This window comes from Bemisia tabaci, chromosome 9 (genome assembly GCF_918797505.1).
Source record: "Bemisia tabaci chromosome 9, PGI_BMITA_v3".
NCBI classification, from domain to species: Eukaryota; Metazoa; Arthropoda; class Insecta; order Hemiptera; family Aleyrodidae; genus Bemisia; species Bemisia tabaci.
Genome location: NC_092801.1, coordinates 42,521,575 through 42,541,978, shown reverse-complemented (window position 1 = coordinate 42,541,978; position 20,404 = coordinate 42,521,575). Strand labels below are relative to the sequence as shown.

General features: G+C 39.4%; 1 protein-coding gene across 1 annotated transcript in view; it reads right to left on the bottom strand.

Moving 5' to 3' along the window:
* The window catches only part of LOC140225540 (uncharacterized), a 37,094-nt gene that overhangs the window by 8,415 nt on the left and 8,275 nt on the right, over positions 1-20,404 (bottom strand). Inside the window, exon 2 of the mRNA XM_072304752.1 lies at positions 18,356-18,528. Within this exon, the coding sequence (XP_072160853.1) occupies positions 18,356-18,528 (173 nt within the window). The remainder of the gene's footprint in view (positions 1-18,355; positions 18,529-20,404) is intronic.

The window sequence follows — 20,404 nt, the reverse complement described above, 5'->3', positions numbered from 1 at the left end:
TTAGCGACGTAGTTTTTATTAACAAATTTTCGATCGAAATTTTGCATCGACACTCTTTCGCTCGAAAATATCAATTCAAAATCCTTGAAAAATAACCATTTTTACGTCGACATCGTTTTGACCGACGTCGGTTCACTGTGTGTTGTTGTACAGCCTTCCCCTTGCTTAAGTTGTTATTTTACACGGAGAGAAAAACTTCGTGCATGGGGCCCGAAGTTGAGGTCAAATGGATCTCCGAAGTTTCCGGATCACGCATCCAAAACCTTGAGGTCGAGCTGCCGAAGTTCGGGTCAGACATCGAGGCACTTCGGTATGTACCGGAGTGCTTCAGATGTCTGACCCGAACCTTTCGGTACATATCGAAGTACTTCAGGTGTGTCACCCGAACTTCGGAAGCTGGACCTCAAGTTTTTAGATACGTGATCTGAAAACTTCAGAGATCCATATGACATCAACTTTGGGTCCCACGCACGAAGTTTTTTTCTCCGTGCATTATGTGCGTTGGCTGATTAAGTTGTTCATCAACCCCATGCTCACTATATTTTGCTTGTTACACGCTCGAATTCCCATCAATTCCCGATCAAATGGCGACTGGTGCGCACCACCTACCATCAAATTTCTGCGGCCTGCAAAAATTTGATGGTAGATGATGGAACTGTGGGGCTCATTCTTCATTTGGACGTATTTCTACCAAACAGACCTACGTGGGAGGTCAGAAATATGGGGGTGTGCTCGTTAGTTCTCTTTGCGTAAGAGTGAATGAGGAATAATAAAGCGCCAGTGACGTCAGCGGTAACGAAGCCGCTCGCCTCCGCCGCCCCGTCCTCCCGCCTCCGCATAAACTCATGAGCCCTGTCCACAACGCTCTCTTGCCATGCCCCGCGGCTCATGAGTTCTGCATTCAGTTGGCACATAGGCCTGTTTGGTAGAATGTAAAATCCCGCTTTGCCAATTCTTCAAAAGGAATCACTCCCACTTAAACATTGTTTCTTATGCAGCTTCGACAAGCACACCCCATATTTCTCACCGCCACATAGGTCTATTTGATAGAAATACGTCCATTTGATTTCCGCTTAGTTCACGCTTATTTCAATAAACACGCTCTTTTAATTAATTTTACTCATCAATCTGGATAACTCTCGACCGCCATCTTGGTCATCATTTTGATCGGAATTTGACGGACATTTGAGCGTGTAACCAGGCCATAGAGCCTCTCAAGAGCTTTAACAATGATCGATGGTCCCTAATCCGTTAAAAAGCACAAGCACAGTTATAGTTTCCGTTTTAAAAAGCACAATCCATGACCAGCGCAACACAAAACGGGGGGTTCAAAGTGGGGCACGGTGCCCCCTGGGTCCGAACGGTGGCGGACATGAAAAGCGCGCGACCTTGAAACCGAGGGCGAGACAAGAGCGAGACGGTGCATCTCGTGACCGAGGCGCTAATGAGCGTGATCACCCACTGACAACCATTCATCGCTTCGACTCCCATCGTCCATCATTGACCATTCACCGTCCATCGTTTGATTTGATTATCGTCCGGTGCGCGCGTCTTGTCGCGGATTTGCACGAACGCACGTGCGCCCGCGGAAGTGCTGCATCCTGCACCTTGCAATTTACTCCGCGTCTCGTGCAGATTTAAGATGCTCGATTAGATAACGCGTCCTCTTCCTCTCTATGTACCACTCTCCTTCTCGATGGCTCGATAAACGCCGTTGAATGCAGTTTTTACACATTTTAGGATGGATCTTCAGCTTTTGCGCAATGCATTCTGAGTATGGTCGATGTATATAGGTTGTCCAAAAAGTAATGCAATGATAGACTTTCAAAGCTAACGGAAAATGGTGAAAAAAATCAACGTACGTATGCGTGTAGACAGAGTGAAACCCGATAAATGAGCTCTTTTGGTCAAAAATTGACCGAGATATGACGTTTCTCCCGCGGCATGTTACAACCTACGTATCTCGAGTGTTAACCCTTTGGTGAATTATCTTGGGAAAATCTAAATTTCAGTCTGTAGATAAATCATTGAAGGGTCTTCGTACCAAAAATCATCCTCCAAAATCTTAAAATAAAGTCAAAAGTACTGTTCCCATTTTGCAACCATTTTCAATGTATCGATATTGATGGTTAATTGGAAACAGTACTTTTGACTTTGTTTTAAGATTTTGGAGGATGATTTTCGGCACGAACACTCGTCAATAATTTATCTACAGTATTATCTAATTTATCAAAACTTTCACATTTAGTCGAAATCTTTTATCACAGAAATGGAGCATAGCAAATTACTACAGGCAAACTGCCTTGCAACTTTGGACTAAAAATTACCCTCTTGACTCTTGTGAATGGGTGAAATTTGTCGCAACCACGCAGTTTTTCCTCAAACCGAATTCTAGCATATATCGTTATTCTGTCGAAACTTTTCATGGAAAAGGTAATGGATAGGCGTGTGACGCTATTAGATAGGCATTTTCCGATTGAGTAATAAACTTCAGCGTAGTGAGCTGTTAAGAACTTCTATCTTAGAATGAAGCCATTCAATTCCGTTCGAAAATAAATGTGGAAATGATTGAGGAGACAAGTTGCAGATTTCAGTCGATTGCTGATCGAGTGGCTGATTGTCCAATCGGCTGATTTACCGGTCGACGACGACAATTGCGGAGCTGATCGGTTTTCCTGCGTGAGGCTTTGACACTTTATTGACACTTCTTATGACTTATCTCGCTCGTTAACAGCAACGCCAGACCGTGCTTCATTTTAGTACTGGTATTATGGAGGAATTATTGAGGTTTTTTGTTACGTGAAAAACACGTAAGAACGGGGAGGAAAACGATTCAAAATTGATTGCTGTAACGGATATCACTATATGATATGTCATCTATCTATATGAAAAGCTTAAAATATATATATTTTTTTAAAAAATAATTATAATAAATGAAAAAAATTAAAAATCGCGTCCAGTAGCATTTGTGTCGGACACAGATACGCATTTTGAACTTGGATGAAGTGATTGCATTTTTCATTGCAAGATCAGAGGTTTTCTGACTAAGAATTGAAATGAAGCAGAACTGGCACCAAGCGGGTATGCAGGTTACGTATGTTAATATTCCGGCTTAAACTTTTGAAATAGGCCGAAAAATCGTTAGTACAGCGATAGGTATCAATAAATGAGATTTGTCTTGCGTTTTCTTCGAATTTTTTCTCGCAAAAAATTATGTCAAACTCAATTTGACGATTGGAAAGCTATACAGGGTGATCCAAAAGTCCCTTCCACCCCCTCTAACTTTTTACCTAATTGAGGTAAAGATTTGAAACTTGGGGGATGTTCCTAGGTCAAAGGGAGCTACTTTTTGGCCCCCCTAAAATTTTCAGGGGGGCCCCCCTTGGGGGGCAATGGACCCCAACTTTTAATTTTCAAATGGGAAGACCCCCTTTGTGATAGCTCGTTCGAAAGAGCATAAAAAAAGAAAACTTTTCGCGCAAACCCGAAGTCAATATCTCAAACCGTTCCAAAATGGCGGCCGGTTAAAGTTCAAAATGGCCGAAAATTCACACCGGTTATTTGTCGATGGATTTGCGCGAAAATCGGTATGTAGGGGTATTTTGACACGAGAAAAACGAATTGAACGTTAGATTTTCAAAAACCCGAAATTTCCAAAATGGCCGCCGGTTAAAGTTCAAAATGACCGAAAATTGTCACCTCGGTTTTTTGCTGATAGATTTGCCTAAAACTTGGAATTTGAGAGTATTTTGGCATTAGATAAACACATTTGAACTTAGATTTCCAAAATAATCAATTTTTGGCCATTTTGAACTTTAACCGGCGGCCATTTTGGAAATTTCGATTTTTTGAAAATCTAACGTTAAATTCGTTTTTCTCGTGTCAAAATACCCCTACATACCGATTTTCGCGCAAATCCATCGACAAATAACCGGTGTGAATTTTCGGCCATTTTGAACTTTAACCGGCCGCCATTTTGGAACGGTTTGAGATATTGACTTCGGGTTTGCGCGAAAAGTTTTCTTTTTTTATGCTCTTTCGAACGAGCTATCACAAAGGGGGTCTTCCCATTTGAAAATTAAAAGTTGGGGTCCATTGCCCCCCAAGGGGGGCCCCCCTGAAAATTTTAGGGGGGCCAAAAAATAGCTCCCTTTGACCTAGGAACATCCCCCAAGTTTCAAATCTTTACCTCAATTAGGTAAAAAGTTAGAGGGGGTGGAAGGGACTTTTGGATCACCCTGTATATATCTACGCGATGATAAGGTTTTTGAAAAATATTTCAAGGCCTATTCGCTTTACGAAAATCCTTTTAGATAAAAAATTTGATGCATGATAAACTTCTTTTTTCTTTGTCTTTTTTTCTTCTTCTTTTGCCCTTTTTCTTCTTCTTTTTCTTTTTTATCATTGGGTGGGTTAAAAAAATCTTCGCATGGATACCAAACTTTGACCAGTTCCCGCTTACTTAATTCGCTGATTTTGTAGACTGGACAATGGCTACTCGGAGTGTTCGGCTATGAGAAATGATATGGATTAACACGGTTAAAAAATAATGTTCGTATTTGGCCTAAAAAATAATAGACAGATAAATTATGTGTATTCAGCACACTATAACTAAACGGAGACAACAGATCTACTAAAAGCAATGGTCAACCTGCTACTTTTAAACACTCAAATGATAATTCTTCTCGGCGTACACTGGAAAAAAAAACACATTGGTTCTAGAGTCCAGACTCTTGAAAACATTGACAAGAAAAAGGACTCTTGATTCAATCAGATTGAAGCTTAAATCAAAAGGAAATCCGCTCAAATTAAGAGGCTTGGTTCTTGATTTAAGCTTAAATCTGATTGAATCCAGAGTATTTTTTCTTGTCGATGTTTTTAAGAGTCTGGACTCTAGATCCAATGTGTTTTTTTCCAGTGCACTATTTAGAGAACGAAGGATCGATTGCAATCATCGCGCCACTTAATCCTTAAGTCTGATGCATTGCAAAAATTTCGAACACCACAAACGAAACTATTAATCTATTTTTTGACCTTCTTAATTGTATACAAAGGTTGAGCTTTAAGGGAGGTCTCGCTATTTCCTCCCGTCGACTAATGCTGTCCCGTCTTCTGGTGAATAATCATAGAAAATCAGACTTACTCCATGCAGCAAATAAAAGCCCTCGCGAATGCATTTGAAAACCGACCTCCCGCAATCCGAAATTAAAAGGAATTCTTAATGAAAGAAGCGGCATTCGGAGAGCTTTAACCGATAAAAGCAGGTAAACAGTTTCGCTTCGACGAAAAAGCTGAGGGGAAAAATTAATTTTCAAATCTTTGTGCAGTTTCTATAGTCTCCCAGTCAATTTCTCAGTCGACGGGTTGCAGACGAGAGAAAATAAACAACTACGAGAGGGACTGAAATCCCCGATGAGCCGAACTACAAGGGAAAGTGATTGAACTTTTCTTGTTTTCTCGCAATACATTTTTCGATTGATTCCAGATTTATTCTGATTGGGAAAAGTACCATTTAACCATCTCGAATTTCTATCGATGGCGGAATTCTACGGACCTTGCTACGCTTAAAAATTAGGGTGGATTTAAAAGCTTATGCTAATATCGAAAAAGGAATGGAAAGCTGAAAGGATCGATGTACAGAGTGTTCGCACCAAACACCTCAATAGTCGATTCTTTATCACAGCTTCAAATGGGGAAATATCGATAATCGATCATTCAATCCTCACCACTCGACTCCATAGGAGCTTAAATTAATTCATTTCTGTGTATGTTTATACAGGGTGATCCAAAAGTCCCTTCCACCCCCTCTAACTTTTTACCTAATTGAGGTAAAGATTTGAAACTTGGGGGATATTCCTAGGTCAAAGGGAGCTACTTTTTGGCCCCCCTAAAATTTTCAGGGGGGCCCCCTTGGGGGGGCAACGGCCCCCAACTTTTAATTTTCAAATGGGAAGACCCCCTTTGTGATAGCTCGTTCGAAAGAGCATAAAAAAAGAAAACTTCTCGCGCAAACCCGAAGTCAATATCTCAAACTGTTTCAAAATGGCGGCCGGTTAAAGTTCAAAATGGCCGAAAATTCACACCGGTTATTTGTTGATGGATTTGCGCGAAAATCGGTTGGTAGGGGTATTTTGACACGAGAAAAACGAATTTGACGTTAGATTTTCAAAAAAACCAAAATTTCCAAAATGACCGCCGGTTAAAGTTTAAAATGGCCGAAAATTTTCACCTCGGTTTTTTGCTGATAGATTTGCCTAAAACTTGGAATTTGAGAGTATTTTGGCATAAGATAAACACATTTGAACTTAGATTTATAAAAAAATCAATTTTTGGTCATTTTGAACTTTAACCGGCGGCCATTTTGGAAATTTTGGTTTTTTTTGAAAATCTAACGTCAAATTCGTTTTTCTCGTGTCAAAATACCCCTACATACCGATTTTCGCGCAAATCCATCAACAAATAACGGGTGTGAATTTTCGGCCATTTTGAACTTTAACCGGCCGCCATTTTGAAACGGTTTGAGATATTGACTTCGGGTTTGCGCGAAAAGTTTTCTTTTTTTATGCTCTTTCGAACGAGCTATCACAAAGGGGGTCTTCCCATTTGAAAATTTAAAGTTGGGGGCCGTTGCCCCCCCAAGGGAGGCCCCCCTGAAAATTTTAGGGGGGCCAAAAAGTAGCTCCCTTTGACCTAGGAATATCCCCCAAGTTTCAAATCTTTACCTCAATTAGGGAAAAAGTTAGAGGGGGTGGAAGGGACTTTTGGATCACCCTGTATAGCTCTATTTTACATTAAATGTCAGTTTATATGAGTGATCAGACGTGAATGATACAAAACTAGTTATTACATGCATATAAATCGCTTTCATAGTGCTTTTTTGCGCTCTGCGACACCCAGCCGCCAAAGTCCCTTATCCTTCCAAAGCCCTTCCGGGAGTTGGCCTTGGCACTCCACCATTTCCTCTAAAGCCCCATGTCGTCACTCTCTCAATGGGCGCCCCCTTCGTCTCCTCCCAGGAGGGACCCATTCAAGCATCTTCTTCCGTTATCCTGTTTACATAGCCACCAGACAACCTGTTCGGTCATGCACGGAGAAAAAAACTTCGTGCGTGGGACCCAAAGTTTAGGTCATATGGATCTCTCAAGTTTTCGGATTGAGCATCCGAACACTTAAGGTCCAGCTGCTGAGGTTTGGATCACACATCTGAAACTTCAGTTCTTACATCTGAAGTACTTCGATTTTCACATCCGAAGAACTTCGATTCTCACATTTGAGGTACTTCAGATGTAAGATCTGAAGTTTCAGATGTGTGATCCGAACCTCGACAGCTAGACCTGAAGTGTTCAAATGCTCAATCTGAAAACTTCAGAAATCCATATGACCTAAACTTCGGGTCCCACGCACGAGGTATTTTTCTCCGTGAGATGTCAAATAAGATGTCATTTCCCAAAACTAGTTATTCACTTCCGAATTTCTCCGAAGAGGCGGTATGCTTCCAATATTCACGCAGATTAGGCCACCGGACGACAGTGACCTCCCGAGAGCTAAAATGGCATTATCTGGAGATGAAACGATCAAATGCGATAAGTTTAGAAGACGTTTCTAATGTCTAACTGAACGGTGACTGCTCGGAATACACCTTTTAGTTCTTCGATTCAGCGAGAGAATAAATCGTCAGTCGAATAATTAAAGATCAAGGCCGAATTAACCTTCTTACAGTCTCAATTGGACGTATTTCTATCAAACAGAACTATGTGCATTCAGACATGAGCCCTGAGACCCATAAGAATATGTGAATAACAGGGCTCACGTCATAATGCACATAGTTCCGTTTGATAGAAATACGTTCAATTAATACTATAAAACAGATTAGAATAAGAGGAGTACCCGAGGGAACTAGGTGGGAAAAACACTTACTATTAAAGTGAAATCAGCCCAAAGAAACAAAAGCCAACCAGAAAGGAAAGCCAAACCTAATAGAAAACACAAAATGTGAAGAGCAGGAAAAAACATAAGGAACCAAACCTAGAATGTTGATAAATAAATTCGCTTGAGAATGAATTGGACTGCATTTTGCAATTTGGAACTATAAATTCTGGGTCATTTGAAAAAACACTTATGTGCATAGGGAAACTAATGACACATACGTTGTTTTTAAATCGGGCCAGAATTTATAGTTCCCAATTGCAAAATGTAGTCCAATTGGATTTCATTTTGCAAAAAAAACCAAGAGCTTTATCCAATGTTGGTAGGATTGTGCAACTCACATTGTTTGCCAAAAATTACTGAAATCGTGCCAAAAGTTAAATTTACTAATATAATTCCCGTCTTGAATTCACGGTTTTTGGGAGTAAAGAAATATACTGTTTAGATGATCAGTTTATATTTGCGAGGTAAAAAAGTTGCACAATCTGAATGCTCTTGTTTCCTTTTTGCAAAATGCAATCCAATTCATCAGCAGACAAAGAAGGGGAGCAGTGGAAACTGGACAATAAAATGACCCTGCAGAAGAGATAAAGACCTCTAATTCACGCATGAAAATCCGAGCAATGTTATTCCACGGTGATTTTTTTTGAGCAGCCAGACCAGCCAAATCAGCGAAATCAGCCAAATTAGCGTGAAAACGGTTGCATCGTCTGCAAAGCAATGGACAGCTGACCAGGCGCCGCGTGAATGTGATGAAAACAAAATTCCGATTTCGAATGAATGAATCGAGGCCCCGCCCACAGCCCGCACTTCCTTTCCCTGCCAGACAGGTCTTCGGCTGTGAATGACCATTGACCATGAGAGCGATGAAAGAGAGCTCGCTATCACTCAGAGCAGTGGTAAGAATCGTTTCGCACTGAAAAAAAAATCTCGGTGTGTTTACTAAGAAAAGGGTAAAATTACCAAGAATTCAGGGTTCTATTTGATCCCAGTTTTTTCTTGGTAAAATTACCATTTATGGAATCGGTAATTTTACCGAGAAATCTCGGTAAAATTATTGAACTCTCTCGGTAATTTTACTGGACCTTGGTAAAAACGCCAATATTGTTTATCGACTGTGGTAGAATTACCGAGATAAAATGGTAAAGTTACCGGGAATTGATTACCAATAAAAGTGGTATTCTTGCCTGAAAAAAAAACAGTAAAAATACCGGTTTTTAGGTAGGCTTACCAGTTTTTCTTGGTAAAATTACCAAAAATTGGTGAAAAAAGTGAGATGGTAAAGGTAGCAACGGACTTTGGTAAAAACGCCGAGAATTTTTTTTTAGTGCATAGCTGCTGTATAAAGTTGCATGATGATTTCACGCCGTCCCAGCGCGGAGGAGTATTTCAGCGAGAAATTCACACTAGTTAATGTGACATCGATGCAATCTTTGTCAAACGCAGCTTATGAGCATTTACAACCTTATGGCAATGCACTTTTTCTTGGAGACTTGAACGCTGAGGTAGAAAAAACAACTAAAACGTTGGTTTCTTCTCTGGAGTTTTGAACCAGTGGTTATGGATCTTTATTTACTGTTTTTTGGGAGGAAATACAATTTTTTTAGATATTTTTGCACCTCTGAGATTATTAAAATTCAGTTGAATAGAGTAACCTATCATTTACGCAAGAGTAAGTGAAAATTTATGAAAGTTTAACATATGTCCATCAATTTCAATAATTAGCCCAGTGACTCTTGCATTTGCTGTTTCCGTCACAAATTATTCCTTGGTATATGTTTCCTTAAAAAGTTTCTTGAAAAATTGTACCAATTCTTTAAATTTTGCGAGTGAAACTAGTTGTTCGATCCTCTTAAAAATGAGCCCAGAATGTTTAGCTACAAAATTTGTGAAGCTGTCAACTAACTCTCGTACCTTCAGAGGATTTTTTTAGTCGATGCACGGCTTCCTGTCCACAATGCCAACTTAAACTAATGGATTTAGTCATGTTTGGTGAGATAACATGGTGGTACGTATGATATTGTTCATTTTGCGACGACGTGATACCCATGGGCTAATGATCTCAAACCGCAGCTGCTCGTGCTTTTAACATCTCAGCCGTCAAGTGGTCTCGAAAAATCACCTCTCTTCCCATTAATTTAATGTAAAAAGGACGATTTTACTATGAAACATGACAATTCCATGGCATACGGCACCTGACACCCGCGCTATGCTATTCCGTCGCTCATCTGACGTATGGGCGTTCCACGTGAGCCCTGAAAAGCATGGAGTTATATGGAGATTAGGGCTCACGTGGAAATCAAGATACGCCCTTACGCCTTACAATGGATCGAGTCAATAGGTGAGGTTGGACAAAATTTGGAAAAACGCTTAAAACTCCGTTTCTACACAACTCTAAGGTTCTTTAAGTGGTTCCATCGGTTTCCTCGTGAAATTTTCTTCCAGGCACACCCCTTAAAGTTTAAAATGTGACGAAATAAACATCAAAATTTGCAGTTTTGGTAAAAAATCTCATGTCCGACCTCTCTAATTGACTCGATCCACTGTGCGCAAGAGCAGCGACGATTTGTGCGTTACGTTGACACCCATTCTCATACTTTCATTTGTCTCCGGAAACAGCTTTTCTTCCCGCGGAAAGATTTATAAACAGGAAGCGGTTAGCTTGACTTTATCGCAGCAAATTTTAATTATTAATTCGGAGTTTCTATGAGGAAAACCTCACACCAAAAGGCGTTTGTTGTCAATTCGTCGTCTCCCGTACGAAGGGACGTAACCCCAATCCAAGGTTGCCAAATTGACTCCAACAATTAATTTATTTTACAAAAATGTAAGTGGGCAATTTTTAACCAAATTTGTCTGATTTTCGCATGAAATCGGAAGAATAATCAAAGAAATTTTCACTTAGGAATGCCCAAGATGTTTCTGGTTTAAATGCAATTTACGAAGGGAAATTTGGCAACATTGATTTGTAGTTACGTTCTTCGTCTAGGGAACGACGAATTAAAGTCTCTTCAGACAGGCGTAATTGTTTTAGTCCAACGATGACTGAAAAATGACTTAAAAGCCAAAGTGAGGCAGAGAAGTACATTCTAGGCCAGTGGCGAGACAAGAATGATCGGACATCGATATTTTTCCGTTTGAAGCTATGGTAGAAAATCGATTATTAAGGTGCTTATTGCGAGCACCCTGTTAATCGATCCTTTTCCATAGGTTCGAAAGAATGAGCAATCGATGTATCGCAAAGCACGCTACGCCACTATTCTAGATGGTGAGAAATATCGTTTTCGTAGGTTGGAGGTGTAAAGTGAGCAAATAACTCTCAGGAACATCAGCGCACCAGCGGGCTCATTGTTGAAATTGATAGACAAAGAAGACAAAAGGGATATAAAGGGATTCTGTCGGTAAGAGTGGGTGGTTGCAATGGACAAAGAGGATAGGGAATAGACTATAATGGCAACCAACCCCTTGAGAGAGCTTACAGTTAGTCCATCATTATATAAAACCACGCAGTCACAGTACAGCACTTTAAATATTATTTACTATATTATTCTATCCCTCCCCTTTCTTACTAATATATACTGACATTAGTAATGATTTATATCTAAATTATATATTTAATAATATTATATTATTAATAATTATATACGTTATTTTTATAAATATTCACTGTCACGGTCTATAAAAACCACCTATTTCAACCAATAGGATTGCTAAGATTGACTCCCTACGCTATTTTTTCTATGCTATCTATTCCTGTGCTATCTGTGTCTATAGCTTTGCCTATCAAATCTGACGATCAGCCCGCAGATTTATTTACATTATGACAATATGGACCACATTTTGCAATAAGGAACCACAATTTCTGGCTCATTAAAGAAACAACGTAAATGCCATCGGTTTCCCTATGCAGAAAGGTGTTTTTACAGGAGAGCCAGAGATAGTGGTTCCTTATTGCAAAGTGTTATCCATATGACGATTCCAACTTTTTGAACAAAACCCTTGTGTTCCTCCAAGAAGGGGCACATATTTGACATACAGGCTCTTTCGGGTTATGAAGGTGAACTCTCATGATCCCATTGCTCAGACTACTCCTATCTCCACAATTTGACCGTTATATATTTTGTGTAAAACCATAATTACGACAACGCCGTTTATTTTTGTTATGGACGGAGAGCAATGAAGCGCGTAATGTCCACATCCGTGCTGAATACGAACTCCACTATACGCACTGCAGAGGCTCGGCCATTGTTGCAAGATTGTGCCGACAAAGCAGCACAATTTCGAAATTCGAACCAATGTACAATACTGCCGTGCTAGGGAAGAACGCCGTATGAGCCTTCAGACGTTGTCATGTTTCCTTCGATAAAAACCGCATTTACTGGAAAAATTGTGAATATTTTCTCACAAAATTTTCAGACGATTTTGTACGCAATTTAATCTGAAATGTCAGAAAAATCAAAGAAAAATGAGCTTGAATGCCGTTAAAAATAATGTTTTATCAATGGAAATTTTGGCAACTCTCTAATGTTCTTACGGCGTTTTTCCTTAGCACGGCAAAATATCTCAATTTAATAGCTTAACCTGACAACCTTGGGTTCAGCGGGCCTACTAAACTGAGGAGTTGGTCAACTGACCAAACTCACCAATTCGGCCTGAGAGCACTATAGGTACGTTTGTGTGACCGAAGAATAAGTGTAAGTGCCAAAATAAAGTTTTGAGAAAATGAACGTATTCGCGTCCGAGTAGCTTTGATTGAAAGACGCTTCCATTTTTTGTTAAAGTGCTACCAATAATTTAAAAGACTGAGCAATAGTTTGGATTATTGAAAACCGACGAATTAAATTTGGACCACGTTTAACAGAAAGGACCCAAGCCACATCAGCTATTGCCGAATTGAACTGGGCATTGTCATTTACTACAAGAGGGCGTTTGTGTACACTTCTTAAAATCATGAGGAATTCGCCCCGTACTATTCAGAAAACTCACTGAAATTTTCACAAAAATTCGCGAAACCGCGTTTACGTAAAAAAAAGCTGCCCAATTAAATTTGGCAATACCAAGTGTGGTTTGATTTCTTTCTGCTAAACGCGGTCCATTTTAACTGCATGATTGAGGCCTTTTTCATTTTCCCCCAAGGCAAAACAGCCGGTTTAAAAGAGGCAAACAAAGCGTCCTTAGTTTGTAGGTATCGCATGCGACGAACACTAAACGAATTTCATTATAACGCCTGCATGCAACTATTCGAGCACCACGGATGTCCGTGTTGCATAAGCACGAAAATGAAGGCGTTTCATCCGCGGCGGAACGGCCGATTATTAACCCAGGAAGAATCTGTGTTATGCAGTTACTGGTAAGTACACAATGAATAACATCATCCATTCGATTCTTCAAATGGTGACAGAATCGATAATGTTTGAGTTAGAAACTAGATGGATCTTATAAAGTTTAGCAAATTAACAATATGCAACCATCGTAGAATGCTTCTGGCGTTAGCACAACCGACCTTTACTTTTCTCTAAAAAATGACTCTTTTAATCGCGTGGGACTAACTGAATGTCACTGTCAAGTCAATATTATATGAGCCGTTCGCGATCGAAAAAAACCAACCTTTTCGTTATCTTTCACTCACTAAAAAATTAAATGTCTCCCGAGGCCTGCAAATTATGTAAACTTGTCGTCTCGCCAACAAAAGAACGCAACTCATTCTAACGTTGCAAAATTTAACTCAAACAATACAATTTTTCACAAAAACGTACCTTCGCAATTTTTGTCCAAAATTTGTGTAATTTTTGTACGAGATCAGAGAAAAAGTTGGTGAAATTTTTAGATGGAAATTTCCAGATTCTCCTGGTAAAAATGCAATTTTCGAGGGAAAATTTGGCAACGTGAAATTTAGTTACGTTCTTTCGTGGGGGAAACGACCAGCTACTCTACCGCGCCGAGGAAAAACGCCGTATGAACATTCGAGAGTTGCCAAATTTCCTCCAATTAAATGTTAATTTTTGAGGAGGGTTATAAATATTTTCTCCTGAAATTTTTAGGTAGTTTAAATCACATTACGAAGAAAATCTTCTGAAAAATTGAACGAAAAATATTCATAAGTGTTCCTGAAAATTCGTATATAGTCAAAGGAAATTTGGCAACAAACGAAGGTTCTTACGGCGTTTTTCCTCAGCACGGCAGTACTGAGGTTGATTCAAGTCGAAGTTTTGGAAAATATTTTAACGCCATAATTATTTTCCTGGCCTAAACACCTTTAACTGGGTGTACTGACACGTCTTGTTCCAATTCTGAAATTAAAAAAAAACACGCCGTCGTCGTATTGTGGCACCGTAACAATGAGTTTTTAATTAAATCGCGTGAATGCTCAGAGTTTGATTCTTCCATTTATTCTATTCAAAGAATCCACGTTTGTTTCGAATGTTTTCTGGGCATTCAAGTCTGAGGTTTATACAGACCTGAAAGGCGGAGACAAAACAATTACGCGGCAAATAAAAGACAACTAACTGAAACACGGAATTTGCGGCGTAAGTCGGTCACGTTTTGCCACAGTCTAATTTTCTCGGCACTTCGCTGAATTTTCAAACAATCACTTTCATTCACAGCTTTCCTTGATGGTCGGGCAAAAAATACGACTTGCACTACTGCGTTGAAAAGTGTTCAAAAGTGTGTGAGAGCGTTCTTAAAAAATGCTCAGCTGTGGAAATTTTGAATTCTTGGTTGAAAGAAGTATAGAATTTGTTTATTTCATAGTAGTGCCTCAGCAACTTCGGTCATTTACACCACTACAAGTCCAGATTTTTTCTCTCTTTTTTTTCTTTTTAATGCGTAAATTGTATTCACGTCACAGACACGAGAAAGGGGGCATCATTGGATAGGAGGAAAGTTCGAGAGAGGAAATTGACACATTCAGGATTTTCACTGAAAATAATGGATTTTTTTTCTCTCTTTTTAAGCGTGCCTATAGGGCTCGCTTTTTGAAATCACTCGGATGTACTGTAGTACAGCACACCGATCGACCAATGCTTTTCAAGGGGCGGTCCGAATTTTTTTTCCGTCGGATCCGTTCTTCCGTTTTTGAACCGTTATAGTGTCAAGCCCTGAAGGTCATTCATCGAGAAACCGAATTATCCTGTTACTGGAAACCCTTGAGAACATTTTCCCGTGGAAACCGTATTATTTTCTTTCATAGGTACGTCAAATAAGCTTTTCTACGCTCGGAGGATTTAAATTAGAAGTTTAAATGCCGCCATAACTATTTAGCGAATCAGCGTCTTTTCAAAAGCGGTTAAACCCAAGTTGGCTGCATATCCATAGTTACAACTGCAGCGAAGTGAGCAATCTCCAATTCGACCAATTGGAAGGCAGAGTTTTGGAGGTTAGGTTCCCTTGTTGATTCTCTGAGTGTAAGTTGCATTTTTTTTTTTTTTTTTTTTTTTTTTTTTTTTTTTTTTTTTTTTTTTTTTTTTTTATTTCCAGAAAAGATACCTTAAAGTCTCATTTTAATACAAATCAATCGAAGAAAAGAGAAAAGACAAAGTTTGACTCATTAAACAGAGTAAACTCCATACTCTGCTGCTGCAAACTGAGCAATCTCCAACATGACGCAACAAACTGAACAATTTCCAAACTTTAATTTGAAATTCTGAATGAACCAATTCAGTTAAATGATTTATGATGTTATTTTCTTTGTTCATCCAATATAATTATGTTACTTTCTTTATTCAATAAAATGTATTTACATTCAACGGTATCAAATCAATAATTCCTCCCCAATTTGCAGAGAGTACTAATTTATACACATCTCGTTGAAATGGAAATAGTGCACACACTAGATTTCAGTTCTTCGGCACGCTTTTCCAACATATTCATGTTGGATGTTTCTTCTTGTTTTCATAATCTTTACTATATCAGCTATGAACGATGAGAATAAAATATTGATGGACAGTATCTATAAACTTTTTGATTCAAGGCATAAGAGCAGGCATGGGTATTGGAGGGATTTTTATGGCATTCTCCCCGTAAAATGATGCGACATATTTGCAGAGGAAAACAATCCCGATCTGGATTGTGACAGGGAGACAATGACAAGTTCAATAATTTCTAAAAAGAAAAAAAAGTTTATCGCGGAAAAATGATTTCTTAGGTCACACGCAACTTTTATTTGTTTTCTTTATATGCTAATTTAATTTAAAAAAATTTAAAAATCACTGAGTTTAGTCCGAGGACGATTCATCAGTCGAGATATCAGCGGCTTATATCTCCAAGACGAAAAAAGCAAACACTTCGGAATCACTCCCTGTTAGTTTCTCTAAGCTAGCTAAACAACACCCACCAAATGTATTTTCAAATAATTAAAGAGCATCGGTTCCAAAAAGTTTTTCCGTTTTAAGCACTTTTTTCTCCTCGAATTCTGTTTTTTTTTTTTTTTTTAATCTGATCGATTCAATTTCCCGGTATGATATCCCCACACTTGTCTGATCGTCCAATTTCCGAAGTTGCCCATTTTTCACGATTAAGTGCTAATACCTCCAAGATGGAAAATAAGCAACTTTGAAAATACTTCTTCTCCGAAACATTACTATTGTCGAACAGCACGCACCAAAAATATGTTTAAATCATTAAAAATCATCGACATAAATCTCTTTTTTGGTGCTTTTTCACACAAAATCGACCCAAACGAAACCCTTAAGTTCTCAAAGGATAGCCGAACAACATGTACTAACTTTTCATTTATATCTTTGAAAATCATCGACTTCAAAAAATTTAAGAACATCGGCTCCAAAAAATTTTCCCATTTCTTAACACTTTTTCCTCATCGGATTAGGGTCGTTTTAAACTGAGCAATTCACTTTATCTGATAGGATATTTCCGCGCGTGTCTGCTCGTTCAATTTCCCAATCCGCTCTTTTTTCACGCTCAAGTGCTTATATCACAGGGACAGAAAGAAAGAGATTCAAGTCGCTTTCTGTCAGCTCCTTTATGGTAGCTGAACAATATGCACCCATCGACTCGAGTAGTTTTTTTTCAACATAATGCACTTTTCCCCCTTAAAATCAACCCAAAGCAATGCCATTTATGAATTTAACGATTTAATTTAACTTAAGCTCTATTCCTACACCCACCTAATCGTCCAAAATCCCGAAACGGTCATTTTGCAATCTACATAGTAACAAATGATGGGCGCTGGGTCTATTCTGCCGTGATAGCGAAGAGAGCAGTAAGTGCAAAAATGAAGTTTCCAGAAAATGGGCTCAGAAGCTTCTGATTAGAAAACTCTATTGAAAGAAGCCTCTGTCTTTTGTCAATTTGGGACTGATCGTCCGAAAGAATGCTCCCAGAGTTCGTTTGGGTGATAAAAAATCGACTGATTTTATTTCAATCACATACATATAAAAAGGGCATTTTTCATTTTCATGTTAGGTTATTGTTAGGCAAGACAGCCGTAAGTGCTATCTTTTGCATGCTTTCGTGGTTGCGTTTTGGACACACAACAAACGCATTTTCAGGTTAGAAATTCGCAGCAGAGGCTTTTCACTTGAAAGCAGTTTTCATTGGCTCTCTGGAGGAATATTGTCACTTACTACTGTCTTGCCGAAAAGTACGTCATTTTTTGCGCACTTACGACTTTTCATGTGTCTCGATCTTGTACAATCAGGATGAATTTCGCTGTTTTAGGAATTTCAAAGATTTCATCGGAAAGAGTTCAGACGAATTTCGAAGGAAACTCGATTTCGAAAATTTGACACTTACTGCGCTCTTCGCTGTGACGGCAGTATTATGGGGGACAAAAGGGGTGTACTGAAACAAATTCTCGGCGTTTTTACCAACGTCCGTTGGTACCTTTACCATCTCACTTTTTTTACCAATTATTGGTAATTTTACCAAGATAGACTGGTAGGTTTACCTAAAAACCGGTATTTTTACTGTTTTTTTCAGGTAAGAATACCACTTTTATTGGTAATTAATTCCCGGTAACTTTGCCATTTTATCTCGGTAATTCTACCACGGTCGATAAAAAATATTGGCGTTTTTACCAAGGTCTAGTAAAATTACCGAGAAAGTCCAATAATTTTACCGAGATTTCTCGGTAAAATACCGATTCCATAAATGGTAATTTTACCAAGAAACATCTAGGATCAAATAGAACCCTGAATTCTTGGTAATTTTACCCTTTTCTTAGTAAGCACACGGAGATTTTTTTTTTAGTGTGTCTTGCCGAAAAGTACGTCATTTTTTGCGCACTCGCGACTTTTTCATGTGTCTCGTTCTTATACAATTAAGATGAATTTCACTGCTTTAGGAATTCCAATGATTTCACCCGAACGAGTTTAGACGAATTTTGACGGAAACTCGATTTGGAAAATTCGACACTTATGCGCTCTTGGCTATGACGGGAGTATTATGGGGGACAAAAGGGGTGTCTTACCAGTTTCCACATGGCGAAAAGGGATGACTGCACAAACTAAAGGTATCACTGGATGCGTTTTCCACTGCACTGGCACTGACACGGGCGGGTTGCGGGCGGTCCGCGTTTACGTTTGCAATCGCACGAATAATGCCCCCGCGTGAGTGAGTCAAATGGAGTGAAAGTCTATTACTCTACTATTACTATTGCTCGCGGGAGAGGGTGCCCCTGTGCCATGTCCCATGTACTCTCTGCCATGTGCCCACTATCATTTACCTTCGTCCGATATTATTATGCAATCTTTATTTGTTTTCGCGCGGTTGCCGCGCTCGCCGGGTTTTCCGGATTTTCCGCCCATGCACCTCCGGAGGAAAATGGAGATGTTGCTTGCGTGAGGAATTTGCGATTCCACTGTTGATGCTTATGTAAAAGTTCACGAAAAACACGATGGTGCCACTTGTTTTATGTTGTTATAGATCATATCAAGAGCAAAAGCCTCTCGGGGGACAATTCGTCGCTTGGCTGACATATAGGCGTAACTACACATTGAGATGAGCCCGGAAAAGAGTTGAATTGTATGGAAGACAGGGTCCATTGCAGAGCGTAGTTGCGTCCTTATGTCACGAGGCCGACGAATGGAAATGTTGCATGTGTGAGGAATTTGGGATTTGACTGTTGATTCTAATGTAAAAGTTCGCGAGAAACACGATGGTGCCACTGGTTTTCTCTGAAATCAACTCCCAAGCTCAAAAAAAGCTCTCAAGTTGAGGCTAAAATGGAGGGGATACCCCACGCTATCCTGAGAGTCCACCTCTACATCAAGACCAACTCTCCATGCAAAGATAGGGAGCAAATACATTAGCAGTGATGCCGTTTTTTCAGTTTTAGAGTCCCCAAATAAAGTGGCAGCCCTTTCAAATGTGTATGCTCCGTATCTTTGCATGGAGAGTTTGCCTTGATGTAGAGGTGGACTCTCAGGATAGCGTGGGATACCCTCCATTTTGGCCTCAACTTGAGAGCTTTTTTTGAGCTTGAGAGTTGATTTCAGAGAAAACCAGTGGCACCATCGTGTTTCTCGCGAACTTTTACATAATAATTAAAAGTCAAGTCGCAAATTCCTCACACACGCAACATCTCCATTGAGGTAGCATTACAATAAAAAGAGGTACACTAGAAATAGTTGTTCTTGAGATCTTTTGATTTAGAGCGTCGTTTCTTTCCGAAAAAAGTTGTTTGAGCTTTTTTGAGTTTTTTTTTTAAAAGTTTTTTTGAGTCAAAAAAAGCGTCGTAATGTTATCGATAAGTTTGAATTAAAGAAACGGTAGCCGTTTCTTTAACCAAAAAAACTGACTTTAAGTTTAATCCACAAAGATTCGACTAAAGAAACCGAATTTCGTCGGCGTAAAACGACGCTGTCAGACAAAATAATATCTCAAGAAATTTTACTTTCAGTGTAGAACGTAGGAACCGAGACTAAAGTGGTGAAAAATAGCACTAATACGCCTCGGCCAACCGCACTTGACCACACCTTCAATCAAAGTAAAGAAGAAACACAAGTGTAACATTAGAGAAAAAATCTGCATGATCTGGGATCAGATAAATGAATTCTGGTTAACACGAAAAAGAAGGAGAAGAGAGTGTCTAATAACAAAGTTTTAACGAGATTCACTTATACGCAAATTTATTATTTCAAGACGCGTTTCGGGGGTCTACTCTCGTCTACTGCGTTTGCCAGCGTTTGCTGGGTCGTGGGCGATGATAAGTGCAAAGCCGCCGAAATACATCCAAAGAAATAACAATTTTGTGCGAGTGAATCGTAAAATTGTTGTAATTCATTTACATCTTGTGCGTTCCTAGTAAAAAAAAACTGGCTTATAGAGAGCGATTGTTCATTTTACCTAGGCTCTTATTGACTTGCAGCGGCGCTGTTTTGACTTTAAAAAAATTGATAGATTTAATGATCGATTTTAAGCATTATCTCGACTGGGACTTGTTAGCGCGTGCGTCACACAAATGCGGGTCCCTGTGAGGGCAAAACGCCTTCAACTTTTGTTTAGGCAACACGGGCAG